Source organism: Stegastes partitus, unplaced genomic scaffold (genome assembly GCF_000690725.1).
Source record: "Stegastes partitus isolate 25-593 unplaced genomic scaffold, Stegastes_partitus-1.0.2 Scaffold1882, whole genome shotgun sequence".
Classification (NCBI taxonomy): Eukaryota; Metazoa; Chordata; class Actinopteri; family Pomacentridae; genus Stegastes; species Stegastes partitus.
This window is the reverse complement of record NW_007579613.1, coordinates 18,447-39,262: the sequence shown is the minus strand read 5'-3', so window position 1 is coordinate 39,262 and position 20,816 is coordinate 18,447. Positions and strand designations below refer to the sequence as shown.

Here is a 20,816-nt window from a genome sequence, read left to right as displayed (position 1 = left end):
GAACCATGAATCTTCCTTTTGCCTGTTATATTAACTGCTATATTCTGTACAGAATTCTAACTACGGTGATGTAAATAAATGGGGATTATTATCAGGACTGAAGGGATTAGAGGAGAACTCTGAATGAATCTAGAAGAAACAAGACGCTTTTAGGCAGAGGCAGGAGGTGAAGGGCAAACAAACAAACCGACCTGCTTCTCTTTGTCTTTCTTCTCAGCCTGCAAGGACACACATTTGTGAGATGCCAGACACACACAAACATCCATGAAAAACACCACCCTGACATTGCTAAAGATGCCCTGTTAGGTTCACTGTCCCTGTTGGCCTCCTCACATATTAATAAACCCGACTGTTGCTGAATCCCTCGCAGGTTTTCGCTTTACAGATCCTCCTCTGATGCGCTAAAGGGCTAAAAACAAGCCGAGTACACAGAGAGTTTAGGCCTTTTTACACGCTGCCCAGACAAACATTATCATTATTTCAGCCGCTTTGATCGGATCATTAGAGGCCGACTCGCACATAGTCGACCCCTGTGGGATCTTTAACACACTTAAATGTGTAGAGGCCGCGGTTTATCCTCCCGAACACCAAATCGCTCCACTAATTACATGCTCCCTCTGTGCTTGAAGGTGTCCTAATGTGAGGATGGTTGAAAAGAAAAACCTGCAGACTCTTGGGTCTTCGGGGCACATAATTGGACGCCGGCGTGATGAGTGCACTTTGTCCTCATGTTGACTTCAATAAAGGAAGATACATCCGTCCTTCGCTCACCTTAGCCACAGTGTCGTTTCTCCGTCAGACTGGTTTACACGTCAGGACCGACTTTGTTTGACTTTTTCTGCAGTTTCCTCTTTGTTCGGCTCAATTTTGAACAGCCAATACTCTTCACAATGAGGGCGCTTTTAATTATTAACTCTAACATCCATCCTGAGGAAGGACACAAGCTCCTGCCTCCTCTAATTCACTTCGACTAATCTCACAGATTAGTTTTGTAATGGCCATCGATTCCAGCTCTGCGCAAAGTGTCAGCCCTATTTTCAAACAATACCACAAAAATACCACTCAGAGCTCCTTGGCTTTATCAGGTCATAATCAAGATAATTGTGGTTGAAACTTTGGAGCTGGACTTTGCTGATTAAGCCTATCAGCGTTTGGTAAATCTCTGTTTTATTTTCTGCAGTACATTGGAGGTTTGATTCTGATATCTGTGGCAACATTTCTGATTGGCGTGCTACCAAAACTAGGATTACGGTGGCGTCTTTGGAAGAAAACCTAGAAGGCATCCAAGAAAAGGTTCTGATGCCCCCATTAAAAAAGAAACTTGGCGAGGAAGAGGAAGGATTAAAGGCTAAAGTAGAAAACGATCGACAGTAAGGTTACGTCATAAGCAGGTGTTTAAATACTCTCACTACCAAAAGTCGGCGACCACATTACAGTAAGTGGCCTTAAACTGTGAATACAACATTGCCTTATCATCACCCTTTTACATAAGTGGTATAAAAAGGATGAATGTAGCCTCCAGGTTTGAAAAGTGACGCCAACGTAGAAGTGACTTTAGCCTGCATTCTTTCTAACAGCCAGCAGGAGGCGACTCCTCTGTTTGTATGGAAGTCAATTAGAAAGTGGTTGTACTTCTCACTTGATTTGTTGCTTCAGTAAATATTTTTCTCATGGCTTTATGGTCTCAATGGCTAGTTGTAAGTCTCCTTTAAAACTGTGTGGAGTTATTTTAGTAAATTACGGTTCCATTTATAGATAAGACCATAAACATATACATATATATATATAAGACCAAGATGGCGATGAACAAATCCCAAATTCAAAAACTACTACTTCCTGCTTTTGTATGCAATCTGAGTTTTTATTTTAGTTTGCGATCAGCCGTTGACTTAGAGTCACATTTCAAGATTTACTGTTTTATCTGTTTTTGGTCTCCACCTGGATCTTTAGGGGTCTGCAGATAGTCTACAGAGGCATTTTGAAAGTTTTTTTGCTCAAAAAAATCTCTCTGTTGGAGCTGAAAACTCTCCTAAGAGAGCAGTTAAAGTGAACCACAGCAGCTATGGTATCGCAATGTGTTGCCGTAACAGTCTGTAAAATGGAGAGGAGCTGCAGATTCAGGGATGATTTCTCTGTAGGTTCATCCCCAAGAGTCACCTTTTTCACCTTCACATTTAAACCCAGGCTTACTAAAACATGCAAAATAGCAATAAAAAGCTGTTCACCGGTTTTCAAATACACAATTTTCCCCTCAAGTTCGACACGCAGACATAAAAACATGTTCAAATCCCCCAAAAATATGACCAGTTTGCATGAACACAGTTCCAAACACACCTTTTCCTTCTTGGAGTGAGACTAGAAAGCCACGAAAACATGAAAGAAAAAGACAAATGACACAAATGTTAATGAAAGAAAAAGAAACAGCGTTTTATCTTTGAGTGCCAAATTATCCTTTTAACGGCTCACCTTCTCCTTGTCAAGCTTTAGAGCAAAAGAAAGGAAAAAAACAAAGTGTGGTTAAAAAGAAAATGACAGAAAACAACAAATCAAAGGTGTGGGGAAAGAAGAAATGAATGACAAACATGAGCACAGACTGTGCACACACTCAAACACTCATACAATCACACACAGACTCTCTCATACAGGGTTTAGTCGACCACATGTGAGGATTTCAGTGAGTGTGAGATGTCCGTCAGCAGGAGAGGAGAGGTTAGTTATGAAATACTGAAGTGATCGTATTATAAAGGAAGCAGACCTTCTCCTCCTCCTCACTGTCATCATAGGATGAGGACTCGTCCTATAGAAGGACAGACGGTAAACAACTACTTTCAGCACAACATCGACTCAAACAGAAACTTCTAGTTCCAGAAAATTCACCATTCAGAGCTCGAAATCTGCACGAGAATATGAGTTTAAGGAGAAATTATCTGCTTCACTGAGATTAAAAACTTGTTGCATAAATGTTTCCTGTGTTCTAACCAGGAATCGTCTTTGTTCTCGGTTTGTTTTAAACAGAGAAAACATGCTGTTTAGTTTTCTCAGCGGCTCTGCGACAGCTCTGCCTTCCTTCTTTTAGTACCGAGAGTTAAAAATATCTCAAGTTTTCGCTTCCAACTTCAACCAGATTTTCAATCTTCTCAGATTTACAGCAGGAGTCGTGCAGCATCCGCAACTTCCCCGGAGCATCTTTTTTCGATAAAATGAAAATGCTTGGTGGAAACAGGCTTTTAATGTTAAAGCAAGAAGCTGCAGCGACAAATGCTGGACTGTTTTTATTAGAAGACGGAAACAGTGGCGGAACCAAGAGTGCATTGGGTTCAAATCCTGCTCATCTTCTCTGCAAAACAGCTACAGCAAGACGCTCAATGTGCATCACGCTCTGTATTGGAAATATGTTAAACTGCAGCGTCTCTATCAAATTAAAAATAAATTCAATAAAAATTCTTCGAGTCGGTGCCAAAACAGCGACCACAGTTTCATTTGGGATGTAGCTGGGATAAATCAACTTAATATTCTTTGAATACTCTGCACAGAATCAATACCTAAACATTTTGTCAGTGCAAAAATGAATCCGTCTGCCTGCATACCAAGGAGCCTTTAATGCATCTTATTTTACAGATAAATTCATCAGCTGAATGTTGGAACAAAATCTCTGCCTGAAGAAAACTCAAATCTAAAGCTCAAAAAAAGTTTAATTAGGGATTTTTTGGTCTCACTTTGCTACTTTTCCTATAATTAAACTGAAAACAAACAGGCACAGCTCTTCAAATCACTCCTGGCTCTGCAGACGGGCGCACCTGCAGTTTGATGTTGTGCTAAAACACACACAGAAACAGAGTCTGTCTAGTTCACAGATACACAGCACGACACAAAACACACAAAGGCCTGATTTCAATGCATTTCTATGCATTAAGAAACGCTCACGGGCCTAAACAACCAACCTTATTCTCCTTCTCTTTGTTGTCAACCTTAAGTTAAAGCAGAGCAAATAGGGAAGGACAGGGCAGTGTGAATTATGAATGCAGGAAAGGAAGCCATATTTAAAAAAAAACATTTATCTTCATAAGAAAGCTCCGAAATCATCATATTCCAGAGCATTTATAAACTGTAATGAATGAAAATGTGGGCTCAGATAACCAGTGTGACCACGCAAGAATCAAAAGTCACAAACTTTAAAGTCAGCTGACCAACTGAAGGCTCAACAACGCCTACCGAGTCCAACTTTTAACCGTATTTAATGCAAAAACAATGCAAGTGCCCATTAACACACACCTTTAAGAAGCTTTTTCTGCGCAAACACGTGTTCCGAAGTCTACCTGAGGCTTTTACGAGGCTCCAGTTGTTCAAATTAGACAAGTTGCTGTATTTTAGAGAATTTTATAACAGAGAGACTGTAAAGTTGGAATGTTTCCACTTGTTCGACGCCCAGAGCTGAGTGCCACAGTTGTCTCTGCCTCATGCCGACACTGGCATCACGTCGCGTCCTTCAGCTGTCACTTTGACAGAAAAAGATGTTACTGGGAGAGCAGTGAAAGCAGAAATTCAAAGCGCTCTGGCATGTTTGAAGAGGAATCACACGGGATGGACGATGACAGCAGTGACAACAGCTCCCTCAGTCGGAGCTCCTCGGAGAGTTTCCATCTCCGTGTGCTGGTGTCTCCGAATCGTCGGGAAAACGCAGCGGACGTCTGTGTGATTAAAGTACCGCAGCAGATCAAACGCTCACAGAGCTGCGTGGTTGTCAGAGGTGTATCACCTCCGTTACTGCGCCACTTCACGCCATCAAAGTGTACAAGTTTCCCAAGAAAGACGGGGATTCGAATGTCAAGATTGAAGGAAAGGATGTAGATTGACTTTGGTTGTGTGTTTGTTTATTTCATGCTGCTTGAGACCAGATAAAAATAAACAGGCTTTATAATAAAGTATTAATGCCCCTCTGAAGTTTTAGCCTTTTATTGGTTTTGAACATTGAATCATAGTCAATTGATTTGACTTTTTTTGGACAAGAATTTACAAAAAAAATAGAACTTTTTCACGTAAAAGCAAAAACAGATTTTTACAAAATCATGTGGGTTAATTAAAACAAATCTAACATGTTAAATGAGTGATGGTGAAATGATTCACCCCCGTTAAAGTGACTCACCTAAATCCACACAGGTGCAGCCATTTGTAACTCCTTCAAAAGAATCAGAAGTGTCTTGGTGGCCTCCTTCACTGGTTTCTTTCTTGGTTGGTCACCGAGTTTTTGCTCTAGACAGATTTTACATTTGCCATATGTCTTCCATTTCATAATGAATTATTTAACTGGACTCCAAAGGATATCCAGTGACTTCTAAATGTTCTTGTATCCATCCACTGACTTACACTTTTCAGTAACCTTTTCACAGAGTTGTTTGGAGTGGTCTTTCGTCTTCATGGTGTAGTTATATCCAGGTGTACTGATTCACCAGTGACTGGACCTTCCAGATACAGGAGTGTTTATACTACAATCACTGAGACACATTCACTGACCTCAGACGATGCATTTAACTAACTGTGTGACTTCCAGCACCAGTTGGCTGCACCTGTGTTTACCTTTAAAGTGGTTGAATACGTACGCCAACACTTATTTTAATTACTTGACATATATTTTGAAGAAATCTGTTTCCACTTTGACATAAGAGTCCTTGTACTTTCTTGTCAAAAAAAGGCAATTTAAATCAACCAGGATTCAATGTAGAAAGCAGTAAAAGGAGAAAACTTCCAAGGTGGGTGAATACTGTACGAAACGATAAAACTTTGGACTCCGTTCTGAGCAGCTGAACTGGATCCCTGCTGAGACGCAACCAGAAGACTTCATGTTTGATGGTGAATCTGTGAAACGAGCTCTGGGTGGCCCAAGTGCCAGAGCATGTTCTCCAATGATTACAAAGCTGGCAGTTCAACCCTTGACCCCTCGAAGTGTCCTCAGGCAACACTCTGAACCCCAAGTTGCCCCCAATGGCAGGCAAGCGTCCTGCAAACCCAGCTAAACTTAAAATGCACTGTATAATTGTGGACCATTTAGAATTCGCATAATCTGTCAGATTAATGAAGCCTCGTATTTGCCTCAGATAAACTTTGAAATGTGTTTTTAAGTGGAAAGCACATCGAGAATGAATCTTAATAGTCAGTATAAATGAGAGACGTCATTACTGCTACTGCTTTAGATTTGTTTTTGTGTAATGGTGTCATTCCCCCCTTTCCCCTTATTTGAGTTTTGCCATGAATAAACGAGACAGGTTGACACTGATGGTAGTTGAGTCCACTGAGAGTAGCCAAAGACTGACGGTGAAGCCTCGACGTTGATGGGCATTCGACGCCTTTACTTGAAAACCGTCTGCCTTTTTGGTACAAACAGTGTCACAGCTCATTAGATCAGATTTACTTTTTATCTTTTTATCTCTTGTGAAACGACAAATAAATGAGCACCTGACTGCTGTTTTCAGACGTTCTTTTCAGAGGTCATTTACCGTCAGAGCAGAAATAAATTAAAGCTCCACAAAGCAGGTCTTGGAGAACAACTTGGGGGAAAAAAAAGAAACTTGGGGTCAATTTGAGGTTCTTCTCTTGATCAATAAGAGTCTTTGGAGAGTTCTCTTTATAAACAGATCTTTTAGGAGCAAAGCGACCTCTATTCAACTCTTTTCTATTCAATTCAACTGCATTCTCACATTTTGAAAGAATTCTATTACACTTCTTTGTTATACTTATTGTGTTTTTTTTGTCAAATTTTAACAAGTAGACCCAACATGAGAAGGACAAAATATTATTCACTTCAGCCCGTTTTTTTTTTTTTTTACACAATACTGCAAAAAAAATGCAACACTGTCCCCCTAAAATGATGTTTCTATGCAGCAAAACTGTATTGTTATTGGAAAAAAATAAATACTGCACTGAGAGAAACGCTAAAGTCCGGATTAGGAGGTTGGAAAGGACTTTTTATGAGAGAGCCTTCACGTTATTCTTTCACTGAAGTTTCATTTTCACTCACTGCTTGGCTAAGTTTTGGAAAATATCACGGTTTGAGGCTTTCCCAACATATCTGAAGCTTTTCTTCCATTTTTTTTAGTTTCCAATGAGACAAGTCTGGCCTCATCTATTATATGATCAGATGGTTAATAAACAGTGACAGTAAACCAACGAAAGTAATGGCGAAGATATGTGGATTACAATTTTCCTCAAAATGTTAAGGATGCACACGAAAAGAAAAAATAAAACTCCAACAGCAAGGGTGCCAGAAAATATACATACAAAATGCTGGAAACATAATGTAATGTTCAAAAACTGTAAAAATGGTGAAAATATCAGCAAATATCTTTATTTGATTTTTTTTTTTTTTTTTTTCTTTTTTTTTTTTTTTCTTTTTTCAGCATGGTGCAGTCTTCTTTTTTTGGTGTTCTCGAGAGTAGTAGAAGAACTTATTGTTTTTTGTAATACTGCTTTTTTTTGGTGGGATATTTTTTGATATTTTGGTCTCTTTTTTTTCAGTCTAAATGTGAATTAGTACTTTTCCAATGATTTTACTATACGTTGTTTGTAATTTAACAAAACAAAGACAATCTGTAGAATAATTTAAAACTGATTTGTCATTTTAAAATCCTCAATGTACATCATTTTTCTTTCAAATAACAGCAAATATCTGTAAAAGTACATTATATTGCTAATTTAAAAGAGTGAAAATGTTGTAATTTCAGGACAAAATAAAACAATTGTAAAAGAATGAATTACAAATTAAGAAAATTATTTTGGATGTGGACATTATTTACAGTTTTGGCCTGTTCATACTTTCTTTCTCATTTTATGAGTTACATTATGTTATTTAGAAAACAAACAAACAAAAAACATTAAGCATCTGTAAAATAACAATACAGTGTTATCTAACATTTTCTGTTTTTACAGTGCAGTTCACCTGCATAGGAATGTCAGTTTTCAGGAGACGGCGTCGGCAAAGCATCACTGTTGGGTTCCATTAAATTTTCCTGATACATTTAGGAAATTGGGGATAATTTCACAGATTGAGGGCTTTCAGACCAATTTTCATCACCACGTACGCTGATTTTATAATGTCAGACAGAAAATATCCTCTGCCTTCGAAGCTCCGGCTACAACAAAGGAGCCTCACAGTTTGCCGCCCAACACCAGCGTGAATGTCTTCGATAAAACATCCCATTTAGCATCTGTGAAGATTACAGTAAGTTTATCCATTAACCAGCTCTGCTACACTTTGCATTCCTTCACCCTCTGCTCCTATATCTGACTTTCTCTATCGACCCCCCTCCCCCAGTCAGCTGACAGACAAAACCATCTGAAGAAGTCACTTAGTGCTGGCTAAATACAACGTTTTCATACGCTATCAAATTCAATTATCTGGCAGCCCACTGTCTAGTCTATTAAGTGCTCACTGGAGGAGGCAGTCTGCGTTGGTGCACAGCTGTAAATGTGTTAAGAGCTTCGCCAGCATGTGGCACCGAAAGCTTTATGGGTATTTTCTGCATCACGTCTATGGAGGGATGTAACCACTGTGTTTAGGAGGCAGCAGATGGAGAATTCAAAGGGGTTACGATCAGTTTATGAAAGGCAATTTAAAGATGGATTTCTTCTGGACAGTTTATGAAAACTTTCTCTTCAAGTCCTGAAAACACATATTGTTAAATTCTTACTCTGATTGATGGGATCGTGCAAACAGACGCAATTATCTGACAAAGAGAGAACCATTTCAGCTCCTTTATGCAGGAGTCCGAAGCAAATTTGTGCTTTTGCCTCCCTTCACATCTACATTAATCCAAGGACAGTTGGCGAGGACAAAGAGGCTCAATAAATCTCTCACTAATGTACGATAACGATGATTCAGCTGTGACTTTCTGAGTCCAAACCAACTCCAAACGACAATGACTGCCAATTATTTTGATTACAAACACACTGGAAATATGGCAGCTGCTACGGAGCGAGACACATGACCTCTAGCTGCACAAGCGGTCGGGTTTCGGTGCAAATTCAGAATCAACAGGAGGACTATGTGCTAAAATGTGGTGAAAACTGCACTTTCTATTCAAACACAAATTTGCATTCATACAAAACATATCTGAGATTTAAGGAAGATAAAATACTGAAGGAGACTTTAGTATTTTCCCTCTTACCTCAGATCCCTCTGAGTCTGAGCAGGCAGACTGGTGTTGAAATCGACAATGAAGGAAAAAAGGTGAAATGAGACAAAAAACAGTTAAAAAAATGAAAAACCGAGGACATTATATGAAATGAAAAGCTCAGCAGTGGCAGTGACCTAGAAAGCCTCTCTCACCTTGGACTCCTCTGACTGGTGGCGATAAACATCGAACCAAGAGAGCCAAACAAAAGCAGTTATTTTAAAAGATAAAAACAAGGTGAATTAGCAAAACTAAAAGGGATTTTTTTTCTATCTTTTTGTTGTTTTTTTTTTCTTGCTGGCAGCGTGTGCTGATGCATCCTACCCACCATGTTATCCTCCCCTTCATTGTCAGAGACGGCCTGGTGGAGATTGCGTGGAAATGAAAACAAACAAATTACATAAAATGCGGGACAAAGAAAATGTGATTGTAAAAGGAGAAAACAAACACACAAGAAGAGTAACTGTAGCTCTGCTGAGGTTTAGTGAGAACCTGGCTGTCCACTAAAATATTTCACCAAACGAGACACTAATTTATGATAATTCTGCTTGTGAGTTTCTGCACAACGTTCAATGACAGCAATTACAGATGGTTTTGGCAAATGTAAGAAAGTTTCAATCTTGTTCTGTCTTGTGTTCCTTCTCTGACCTTGTTAACAACGAAATCCTGTCTGCATTTAGCACAAACAGACTCCAAGCACTTAACAAGACTCACACTCTGTCAAAAACCTGTGTCCACTTTAATATCACACTATTTATAATTTCTTCAAACGTACAAACATGTAGACTTGTGCTCTCCCATCACGCCACATGATGCTCACACACTATTTTCATAACAGCTCTGGGGGGATTTTACTGCAAATAAACTATATAGCCAAAAGTATGTGGACACTATTTGGCATTATTTCTGTGAATTTGAGTATTTTAAAAAGCGCTGATTATACAAAATAAATGTATTATTATAATTATTATTATTATTCTTGGTCTCTTGGTTGCAATAAAATGGCATCTTAGTGCTGCAGCATCCACTAAAAAAGTGCAAAAATGTTTCAATAAGCCTGGTGCATAAAGACATAGAGGCTTTTTTATTGTTCTAACTTGTGCTTCCTTGCGTCCTCTCTCAGAAATTGTTTCCTTTTCGCCATCACAAAGGATCCTACAATTACTTAAATGTACCTCGAGAAGACAAGGAGGCTTGAGGAGAAGCGTACAGCAGGAAATGACATCCTTTGCAGGAGCGTTTTATGTATAAGCCCTCGATTATACTCCCTTGTGGACATGCACTCTTAGTTGTTGTTATACTACTTTCCAGTCCACTCAGAGGACTCCACTTGATAGATGTGCAACAGATGTACGTATGTACGTTTTTGCTCAGCTTGCATACTTACAGACTTTGGGCTGCAGACTAAGTCAACATGTCAGTTTTCCTACATAATCTATTGTTTGATTGGTTTTGAGTCATGGAACCATTGGATAACCAATGACACTGACAGCACTGTGGCTTTGTTGGTCAAAGCACCTGTCTCATAAACACAGCCTGGGTTCAAGGACCCTAGCACACCCTAACATATTTGGAGATGTATAACACTGGTCCTATAAATCCACTCAGAAGACTCCTCTTTCCATTAAACTGATTTTTCACTATTATCCAGTGTTCCATTGAGCCATGAGACAGTTTTGCACTGAGAGGAGGCGCTGTGGCTTAGTTGGTGAAAGCGCCTGTCTTGTAAACAGGAGATCCTGGGTTCGAATCCCAGCAGTGCCTTTTCAGACAGTTGTACTTGTCAGTGGTAGAGGAATAAAATAATGTCTTGTGTTCAGATACGAGTGTGTAGGAGGTATTTTGGCTTGGAGCCTCGATTTTGCTCCCTTACTGACAACTACTGACCTGTGATTGTTGTTACTTCACTACTTTCTAGTCCACCTAGAGTTTGCTCAGAATGTGATACAAACGAAGAAGGTCGAAGCTACATATTGTCAGCATGAGCACCTCTGCTGTTGTAGCATAGACTCTGGGAAGCACTAACTCTGGCCTGCACATAGACGTCCTCAGAGGGATCACTCTTGGGCTGAGGTAGCTGACCATGGATAATCACGGGCGCAGAGAGAATGAAGCCTTGATTATAGTCTTTTGTCAATATGCACACGGACAGTTGGGGACCCAATTGATGTGCTGATTCAACCGATTTTCCAACATAATCTTCATGGGTTTTGAGTCATGGGACTACTTGTTTTGCATTCCCAGTCCTGTGGTATATGTAGAAGGCGCTGTGGCTTAGTTGGTCAAAGCACCTGTCTCCTATCATCCTACAGTCCTGTCGTACACAGGTGATCCTGGGTTCAAATCCCAGCAGCGCCGTCACAGACAATTCTTTATTGTCAATAGCAGTATAATCAATCATGACTTGTTTGAACATCCACAGAGGGTCAACAGGAACTCTTGCAGAGACTACAAGGACACTAACATCTTTGCAGATATGTAAAACACTGGTCTTACAGTACTTTTGTGCAGCATAGCTGAATGTACATGTTTTGCACATACTCCCCTTGTAGTGCTGACACAAGTTATGGGCTGCAAATGGATGTCCAAAGAGCGGCCACACATACCTTTGATAGCATTGTGAGATTACTATAATTATATCATGTACTCTATAGGACCCTTATGTACTTACAGATGCAATAACTTTCAAGTGTGGATTGTTCTCCCTTATGGACATGCACACAGACAGCTGGGACACTACAAATGTGCAGATTCAATCGATCTGTACTGATTTTCCAACTTCATTCAGTGTTTCATGGGTTTTGAGTCATGGAACTAGTGGCCATTTTCACTCACTAAAGGTGCTGTGGCTTAGTTGGTCAAAGTTTTTGATTAAGTGATTTGACTGTTGTTCTTTAGTGTAGATAGGAGGCGCTGTGGCTTAGTTGGTTAAAGCGCCTGTCTTGTAAACAGGAGATCCTGGGTTCAAATCCCAGCAGTGCCTTTTCAGACAGTTGTACTTGTCAGTGGTAGAGTGATAAATAATGTCTTGTATTCAGATTCTAATATGCAGGAGGGATTTTGGCTTCGAGCCTTGATTATCGTTCCTTACAGACAACTACTGACCTGTGGTTGTTGTTACTTCAATTCTTTCTAGTCTATCTGGAGTTTACTCAGAAGACTCAACGTGATACCAGTGCAGTAGGTCGAAGCTACCTATTCCCAGCATGATCACCACTGCCATTGTAGCGCAGGTAGTGGGAAGCGCTAACTTTGGGCTGCACACAGACAGCCACAAAGGGATCCACTCTTGGGTAGAGGTAGCTGACCATGGGTACTCACAGCCTTAATCATAGATAGTTTGGGACCCAATGGATGTGCTGATTCAACCAACTTTCCAACGTAATCTTCATGGGTTTTGAGTCATGGGGCTATTTGTTTTGCATTCCCAGTCCTGTTGTATATGCAGAAGGCGCTGTGGCTTAGTTGGTCAAAGCGCCTGTCTTGTAAACAGGAGATCCTGGGCTCGAATCCCAGCAGCGCCTTCGCAGATAGTTCTGTATTTTTGATAGCAGTACAATCACCCATGACTTGTTTGAACATCCACAGAAGGTCAACAGGGGCTCTTGCAGACTTGGGCAAAGACCACATGGTCACCAATATATTTGCAAATGTAAAACACTGGTCTTATAGAACTTTTATGCAGCATATCTGAGTTTATATGTTCTGCACATACTCCCCTTGTAGTGCAGATACAAGTTATGGGCTGCACATGGACGTGTACAGAGCGGTCCACAATTACCCTTGCTGGCATGGGGAGACTACGTTAATTATATCATGTGCTCTAGAGGACCCTTATGTACTTACAGATGCAATAACTATAAAGTGTTAATTGTTCTCCCTTATGGACAAGTACACAGACAGCTGGGCCACCAAAAACATGCAGATTCAACTGATCTGGACCATTTTTCCAACTTCATTCAGTGTTCATGAGTTTTAAGTCATGGAACTTTTCACTCACTAAAGGCGCTGTGGCTTAGTTGGTTAAAGTGCCTGTCTAGTAAACAGGAGATCCTGGGTTCAAATCCCAGCAGTGCCTTTTCACACAGTTGTACTTGTTTGTGGCAGGCTGATGATTCCTAAGATGTTCTCAGACATCTGCTGGAGGTCTGAAGTCATGATTATACTCCCCCATGGACAGCTGCAGACTCCACTGACCTGTGGTTGTTGTTGCTATACTACTTTCTAGACTTCCTGGAGTCAACCTGAAGGGCTTAATTTTTATAAAAACTCAGTATGTCTGATCTACATATTCTCATATTCATATTCCCATGAGCACCAGGCAGAGGTAGCTGACGGAACGCGCAAAGCCTTGATTATAGTCCTTTGCTGATGTAGACACGGACAGGAAACATTTAAGTCATGTGACCATCAGTACAAATTGAGGGCGCTGTGGCTTAGTTGGTTAAAGCGCCTGTCTTGTAAACAGGAGATCTTGGGTTCAAATCCCAGCAGCGCCTGTGGGGCCACTTAACATGCACTGATTCAACCAATTTTGACAAATTATCCAACAAGGAAACATTTAAGTCATGTGACCATCAGTACAAATTGAGGGCGCTGTGGCTTAGTTGGTTAAAGCGCCTGTCTAGTAAACAGGAGATCCTGGGTTCGAATCCCAGCAGTGCCTTTTCAGATGTACAGTGATGACTTGTGTTCAGAGCTCTGCAGGAGTGGTTTAGTGTTCAATAGTAGACTGTAATCCTTGATGGATGTGGATTGGTTATTGTTACTGCACTACGTTGGAGTCTTTAGTGAGAACATGAATATCAGCACAATAAATCTCTACGTATTCTGTGCATTCACATGACTGCCCCAAGCAAAAGTTTTGAGCGACACAATATTGTCCATGGAGGGGTTCGTGTGGACTTGAAAAATGTATGAAACTTACATCATGCATATGCTCGCATAGTTGCAGATGCAAGGCACAACATTGGCCCAACGCTTACTTAAATGCAGCACCTTCACGGATGTTGGTTTGATCTCACAGCTGTGCAATAATTGGGGGTCGCTTAAGGCCAGAATTATACTTTCTGCGTACGCAAGTACATGAGAACCTGCTCAGGTCTCTGCAAATATGGAACCAAGTCCTCCGAGAAGACTCAAATGGACCAGATAGGCAGCATAACAGCAACAACAGGTCCATGCGTGCATCTAAAAAGGAGTATAATCTTGGTTTAAGACTTGATGCTATGGAATTGCTCATTTGGTAGCGTGAAGGAAGACACATTAGCCAAATGAAAAGCAACCATGGTTTCCCTGTTTTCTGTGGAAGAATGTGACAGCATGCAGTGATCTCTGACCTCAACGCCATCCAACACCTTCGGGATTAACTGGAAAACTAACAGCAAGCCAGACATTATTGTTAGTGGTCCAATTCTTTAGCGCTCTCATGGCTGAATGGGAGCAAATTCTTGCAACCAGAGTGAAAACATTCTTGTGGAAAGCCTTCACAGAAAAGTAGAGGCTTTCAAAGCAACATTCTGGAATCTGGAATTACATGTATGACATGAGGGTCCACATACTTTGAGCTATTTAAAACGAACTAATCACAAAAATGAAATGAAAAATCTGTGGGAGTCACCTCAGATTTCAGAAACTAATCTAAAACAAATCTCATGGCAAATATTTGGATTTTGGCAAGAACATCACAAGACTAAAATGTAAAGCATCCCTGAATCCTTCATGAGCTACGCCTGCTTGTGACACATCAAACCAGTCCAGGCCTCCAAACTGAACTCTAAAGCTTCAAGGTTTAAACAAGTCGACCCACCTCCTCGTCGCACTCGTCGGGTTCCTCCTCATTCTCAAGCTTTTTGGGGAGCAGGAGCAGCACCGTAAAAAGCACAGCATTGATTTTAAACATAAATTATATCAGGAAGATGGAAAAACCAGAGTTTATTTGTGGGAGCGAAAACTGGGTGTTGAGGAACGAGGAGGAGGAGGAGGAGTTCTAAGATCTCTGGTTTATGAGTAAATTGGGATCAGCCTAAAAATAGACAAACACACATTACTGGGTGGAAAAAGGTTGGAAAGAGGCTCAGGTTGGGTTTTTACTTCACTGAGGTGTTTGTTTGGGAGGTTTGTGTTCGAGGACTGACGGGGAAAAACAGGAGTAAAAAAAACAGACTTGAACATACCCTCTCCTCCTCAGCAGTTAACTGCAAAGAGAAACAAACACTAAATTTCACTTGTTCTGCTCGCTGTAGAAGCTTCAGCTTTTCTTGAGTTCCTGCTGCATCTTTTGCACCTTTATCCTCCAACAAAATCAACTATTTCCCCCCTCCCACACCTGGTTTTCTCATATTATTCAAGAAATACATTAACAAGGTTGCTTTAATTCAAGCAAGACTGCTTTGTCAAGTGAATTTTCAAATCTTTTCCCATCTTTCTTCCTTTCTTTCCACAATGAATACAAAAGGTTACACAAAACCATTATTTTCATTTTCTAAGTTGTGCAAAGAGGCAAAAAAATAAAGATTGCATGTAAAAGTGGACTCTGCTGCTTCTCCTTGTATCGACCGATGAACCCAAATACATATCAAACGGCTCCATTGCGGTAATTAGGTCACATCTGGAGGACGGCGAGGTGACCCAAATATATGTGTGCGAACATGCCAACAGAAAAAAAAAAGGGGTGGATCATCAGCGCATTTTGTCCTGCTCGACCCATTTTTAAACGTTTTGTCCTTTGGATTCTTTTCAAAAACGCTAAAGAGTATGAAGTCTTGACCGATGAGTGCCTATTCCATGGTTTTATTGCCGGTTGTCCGTCCTCGGCGAGTTCGTCTGACTCACACGTGTGACTCATACTACGCCGGTGTTTGTCTTTCACATCACACCTTTCTTCTCCCACAGATCCGAACATGAAATCCATGTTAAAACACCTTGTGAGCACAGAGAATATCATTGTCTTCACTCAGTGTTTTTCACAGCTGCCTTTTCAAAAAAATTGGAGGCCAAATAATTTATCTCAGCTAATAAAACTGAGATTCTTGTCATTGATTCTGGTTCGTTTTGTGGATCATAGGAAGCTTGTTGCAAAGAATCTTGACGTCTGGTTTGACGGCAAAGCAACACCGCAAAGCTTGTACAGTCTTGTTTTGTCAGCTTAGAAATATTTCAAAAAACATCTCAACTTTTAAAGACAGAGAAACCACTTTCCATGCTTTTATTACCGCTTCATGATTGACTTCTTAAAAATCGAAGGCCACGTCATTTACTTCGGCTTGTTAAACAGATTGTTGTCACTGAAGCTGGTTCTTTATTGGATCATATCAAGCTTGTTGCAGAAAACCTTTGTATTTGGTTTGATAATAAAACCACACAGCAACGCTTGTACAAACCTGTTTTCATCATCTCTGAGATATTTCAAATATTTATTAACTTTTTAATTTTTCACACTTTTATCTCCTCACACCTGGATTACTGCAACATCGTTTCACCTGCTAATCGACTCCAGACTGTGCAGCTGCTTTTACCCAGAACCTCTCCTGTTTCAGCCTCTTTACACAGACTTCTGCTATGTTTTAGAACAGTTTGTAGGAGTTTACTGAGTACTTTTATTGTCTTTCATGGTCTTTTTTCAGCTGTACACACTTAGAGAGTTTCTTTTGAGCTTTTTTTGTTTGTTTCAGGGGTCCAAAAGAAAATGTCCAAATGTGTTGAAAACAAGGTCCAGAGACTTTTAGGTTCCTTCTTAAACTTTTATCAATTTTACCTTTTGTCAAAGTGTCTTTTATGGCCCTAAAAAATGTTTTTTTTTTACCTTTTCCAAAACCGCATTCTGTGTTTCCATCTGTACTTATTGTGCTGTCCTTGTGAAGCACTTTGAAACTTTTGAGAAGTGCTCTGTATATAGACAGTATTATTTTTATTATTATGATTAGTATTACAGTGAAAGCTGGCCTTTTTTCAGGCGTCGACTATAATTTTTTTCCCATTTAAATGCTTCAACCTCAAACTACAGAGAAAAGACCTCGCCGGAGTAGAAAGACAAAACAGTGCTGAAATGAAAAACTTGATGATTAAACATCCCTGGTGTGAATATGTGTTTACGCTCACCTGTTTTGCGCCCATCGACTCAAACATCTTCTCCAAAAGGACCCTCATCTGCTGGATGTTGTTCATCAGCACACAGGGCTGGAAGAGAAGAGTAAGAAAGTAAAAATAAAGACGGCAAATGGATAAAACGAGCAAAACAAACAACTAAATAAAGTGGCGATGACAGGAAGATAAAAGGTCCAAACAAAGAGAAACCAACAGAGACAGAAGCTACGGGAGGGGTGCAGCAGCAGCTAAAATATTAATCCACTCTGCAGACTAGCTCTCAGAGTGTTTGGTCTCTCTCCAAACCAGAGACGAGGCCGGAGGGAGGCGTCGCAGCAGCGGCAGAACTCACTATCTTCTCCTTCTCGCAGTAGGAGGGGAAGCTCTTGGCCAGCAGGGCAGAGTACTGCAGCAGCACTTTGGTGATGGTCTGTGGAAACAAGAACACACAGGACACGTTTGAGCTTCAGGAGCAGCGAGGCTCAGGCTGTTCAACGCAGGTGGCATCAAACACTGTTCTGCTAAAAAAAAAAAAAGTTTCAGGCAGTAACTGGAAAGTTTGTTCTGAACAATGTTTTACGAAGTGAGATGAATGAGTTCATTAGTGAGGTATGTTGAGTCTAAAGCCAGGATTTTTAACGTCACAAACTCTTTTAACCTGCTACATCACCATGGCAACTGATGCTTTGCACTTTTAACACATTCCCTCTTAACGATTGGTACGATCCAGCCTCCAGGGTCAGCTGGATGGAGCAAAGAACCAGCTGTTGTTGGTGGAGGTGAAGCAATTCATTGCTCAGCAACGTAAATGAACACAAACAAACGGTGAGAATACAAAGAAAACGAGTGGATGTGATTGAAGATCTATGCAAATAAAACCAAACTTAAATCCAAAAGCAACACCCACACATGACAAAAGAAACTAAACAAGCAAGTGCCTCAAAACACACATTAAACAAAGACACAACAAACTTCTAAACTGTGTTGTGCAGCTGCTGACTTCATGTGGAGGTCTTAGTGAAGTCTTAGTGAAGACTGTAGCTCCAGTTAGCATTTATGATGATAAAATGTGTAAGTCGATATTGATCATTATTGATCACTTTTATTTACCTAGTTTGAGTAAAGACCAGCAAGAAAAAAACATTTTGAATTTAAACACTGTAGTCAATTTACCAAGCCACATATGTTAGTGTCAGACTTGTTAAAACACAAATAAATAAACGTACACACGTAAATCAAAGAATGAATCTCACCTTGATCATTTATGAGCCACAAAGGAAGTGTGCTGACGTTTGTTCATGCAGCTAATGCTTGGAGCTTGCATTTTGTGAGATTATTAAACCTTCTATCGAACAAATTAAGTGTCTGTTGCTGGTACATGTCACACTTCTTTTATCACAGAGACCTATTTTAAGGTCTTGCTTTTATGTTGTTCTTTAGTTTCTAAGTAGACCAGCATGTCTTAATCAGGTGACGTGCACATGTAACGACAATATTCCAAGAAAACAGGAAGAAATCCAGTCGACATGCTTGTCAGGAAACATGCGACGCCTTCTGGTGAGAAACTGTGAATGCTATATACACATATATATATATGTTTGCTGTAAAAACTCCACAGGGAGTTTTTGAGTGAGTTAATCTGTCAGTCGTGAAGGTAACTTTGGGGACAAGAAGTTACAGAAACTGTGTCTGTTACTTTCCAGCAATCTCGAGTTCTCTGTGGGAGATTTCTCTGCTTTCTGCTGACTAAGCCAGATGGTATATTCATCCATTAAACATGCTGCCTGATGTCTGCCGGCATTACTTAGTACAGTTTCCTCCAGTCGTACGACTCTCTCTCCGTTTGTACTGTTCTGCAGACGTCTGTCTTTTATTGTCATCTCACACTTGAACTAGGACTGGTGTTGTTGGAGAAAAATAAGGATTTGGGTGACAAAGAGGCCAAAAAGAGAGAAGAGATGATAGAACTGAAGGCGGATATCGATGCAAAAGTATATAAAGATACAGAAAAGACAAGCTGGGAAGATGGTGGAGAAGTGAGGCTGAGGCTGGGAGCAGATGAAAAAAGTGGAGGAGATTATCATGAGCGGAGCAGCAGAAAATGAAAAGCCAGTCAGAGGTTGGGGACAGAGAGACGGACAGCTCAGAGCGATGGCTTACATTAGCCATTCTTTATTTAATGAGTCCCGCATCGATCCAGACGCACACAAATACATGCACACACCTTCCTCTGCAGGGGAAACGTCTGTTAGAGTTAATGGCTGCGCCTAAAAGCAAAGCTTAAATTAAATCTGAAGAAAGAAAAATTTGATATCAAAGGTTCAGTTGCATAACGCTTTGTGTGTTTTATGTTCCGCAAACAAACACCTGAAACTCATTAGTCAGGATCTCACAGGTACAAATGAGTCAAAGACGAGTTGTGTAAGTAGAGCTCTCCAGGAAGGAATTTTTAGGAAGAAAAACAAACAAACAAAAAGCAAAAAAAAACCTCTCATCTCTGCGTCAGTGACGGAGCAGAGTTATGAAAAACACTTCATCCCCTCGTATGAAGCGTTTGAGCCAAATCAGTTCTAGTGTGGTCACATGACGCCGCTTTGGATGCTGTGTTCTATACAAGAGAGAGTTCACAGAGAAAGAGCTCAAAGTTTCACACAAAAGCTGAAACATGTGCTGATGCATCAAAATTATATAAAATTATAAAAAAATTATATAAAAAAACAGTTTGTGTGGCCAATAATGTATGTGAGAAACAAGACATCTGCTTATGTTTGAATAGCAAAACAGAGAAGTGAATGAACAAACAAACCAGAGATTCCAGAGAGACTCACCACTAAGAACTGAATATAAAGTGTGTTTTTGTGTCACATATCCCACCTTGGCGAAGCGGCGGTTGTAGTGGGCCACCACGGCCGGGTCGGGACAGTCCAGCTTCTTGATGATCTCAAAGCTCTGGTTGAGCTGAGTGAAGATGTCGACCACCGAGCTGGAGAACAGAGCGTGCTCAGACGTCTGCTGGAACTGCAGGCGGAGAAAAAACAAGAAGACAAGCTGATCAAACATCTGAGCACCGACCGTCCTTTGCACAGTAGCATTTAATCATATGTTCCTCCAGAAAAGTCATCAGCTAAATCTCTCAGAGGGTTGGCGTGGTCGATTGTGGTAGATAAGACGACCAGGTCACATGTTTCACAAGTGAGTGGCTCCTGCTGTTGCATCCGGTTGTCTGTACTTATAGAAACATACAGAAGATCCATAGCTGGTTCTTTAAGAGCCAAAGAAGACCAATGAGCACTTAACAATAAAACGTATCCCTAATGGACTCTTCTTTAAACTCCATATGAGGTTTGCCATCTGACTACTTACATAATAAAGGAGCAGAGAGCATAACATATGCTTACAGGATTTTCTTTTGTTAGCAAACTGGTAGAAACACCCCAAACTCTCCTTTGTTTGACAGGCCTGTTATTTAAAAAACATCCCTTTCAAATATTCTGTGAACATTATGTGTAACATACAGTTTTGTAAGAAAGAAAAAAACACAAAAAATGCATGCATGTTTCATTAACC

The 20,816-nt window shown here is 40.4% G+C and overlaps 1 protein-coding gene and 7 non-coding genes across 8 annotated transcripts in view; 7 read left to right on the top strand and 1 right to left on the bottom strand.

Annotated features, from left to right (window-relative positions):
• Positions 1-20,816, bottom strand: part of LOC103373009 (protein unc-13 homolog B-like) — a gene marked incomplete at its 5' end in the record, with an annotated part of 64,103 nt that overhangs the window by 25,688 nt on the left and 17,599 nt on the right. The window contains 3 exons of the mRNA XM_008302798.1: positions 17,265-17,342; positions 17,602-17,679; positions 20,124-20,267. Coding sequence (XP_008301020.1) covers positions 17,265-17,342; positions 17,602-17,679; positions 20,124-20,267 — 300 coding nt within the window. The remainder of the gene's footprint in view (positions 1-17,264; positions 17,343-17,601; positions 17,680-20,123; positions 20,268-20,816) is intronic.
• On the top strand, positions 10,855-10,928 carry trnat-ugu (transfer RNA threonine (anticodon UGU)). The gene has a single exon. It is a non-coding gene; the product is annotated as a tRNA-Thr (tRNA).
• On the top strand, positions 11,428-11,522 carry trnar-ccu (transfer RNA arginine (anticodon CCU)). The gene is made up of 2 exons: positions 11,428-11,465; positions 11,487-11,522. It is a non-coding gene; the product is annotated as a tRNA-Arg (tRNA).
• trnat-ugu (transfer RNA threonine (anticodon UGU)) lies at positions 12,074-12,147 on the top strand. Its single transcript has one exon. It is a non-coding gene; the product is annotated as a tRNA-Thr (tRNA).
• trnat-ugu (transfer RNA threonine (anticodon UGU)) lies at positions 12,615-12,688 on the top strand. The gene has a single exon. It is a non-coding gene; the product is annotated as a tRNA-Thr (tRNA).
• On the top strand, positions 13,169-13,242 carry trnat-agu (transfer RNA threonine (anticodon AGU)). Its single transcript has one exon. It is a non-coding gene; the product is annotated as a tRNA-Thr (tRNA).
• Positions 13,590-13,663, top strand: trnat-ugu (transfer RNA threonine (anticodon UGU)). The gene has a single exon. It is a non-coding gene; the product is annotated as a tRNA-Thr (tRNA).
• trnat-agu (transfer RNA threonine (anticodon AGU)) lies at positions 13,757-13,830 on the top strand. Its single transcript has one exon. It is a non-coding gene; the product is annotated as a tRNA-Thr (tRNA).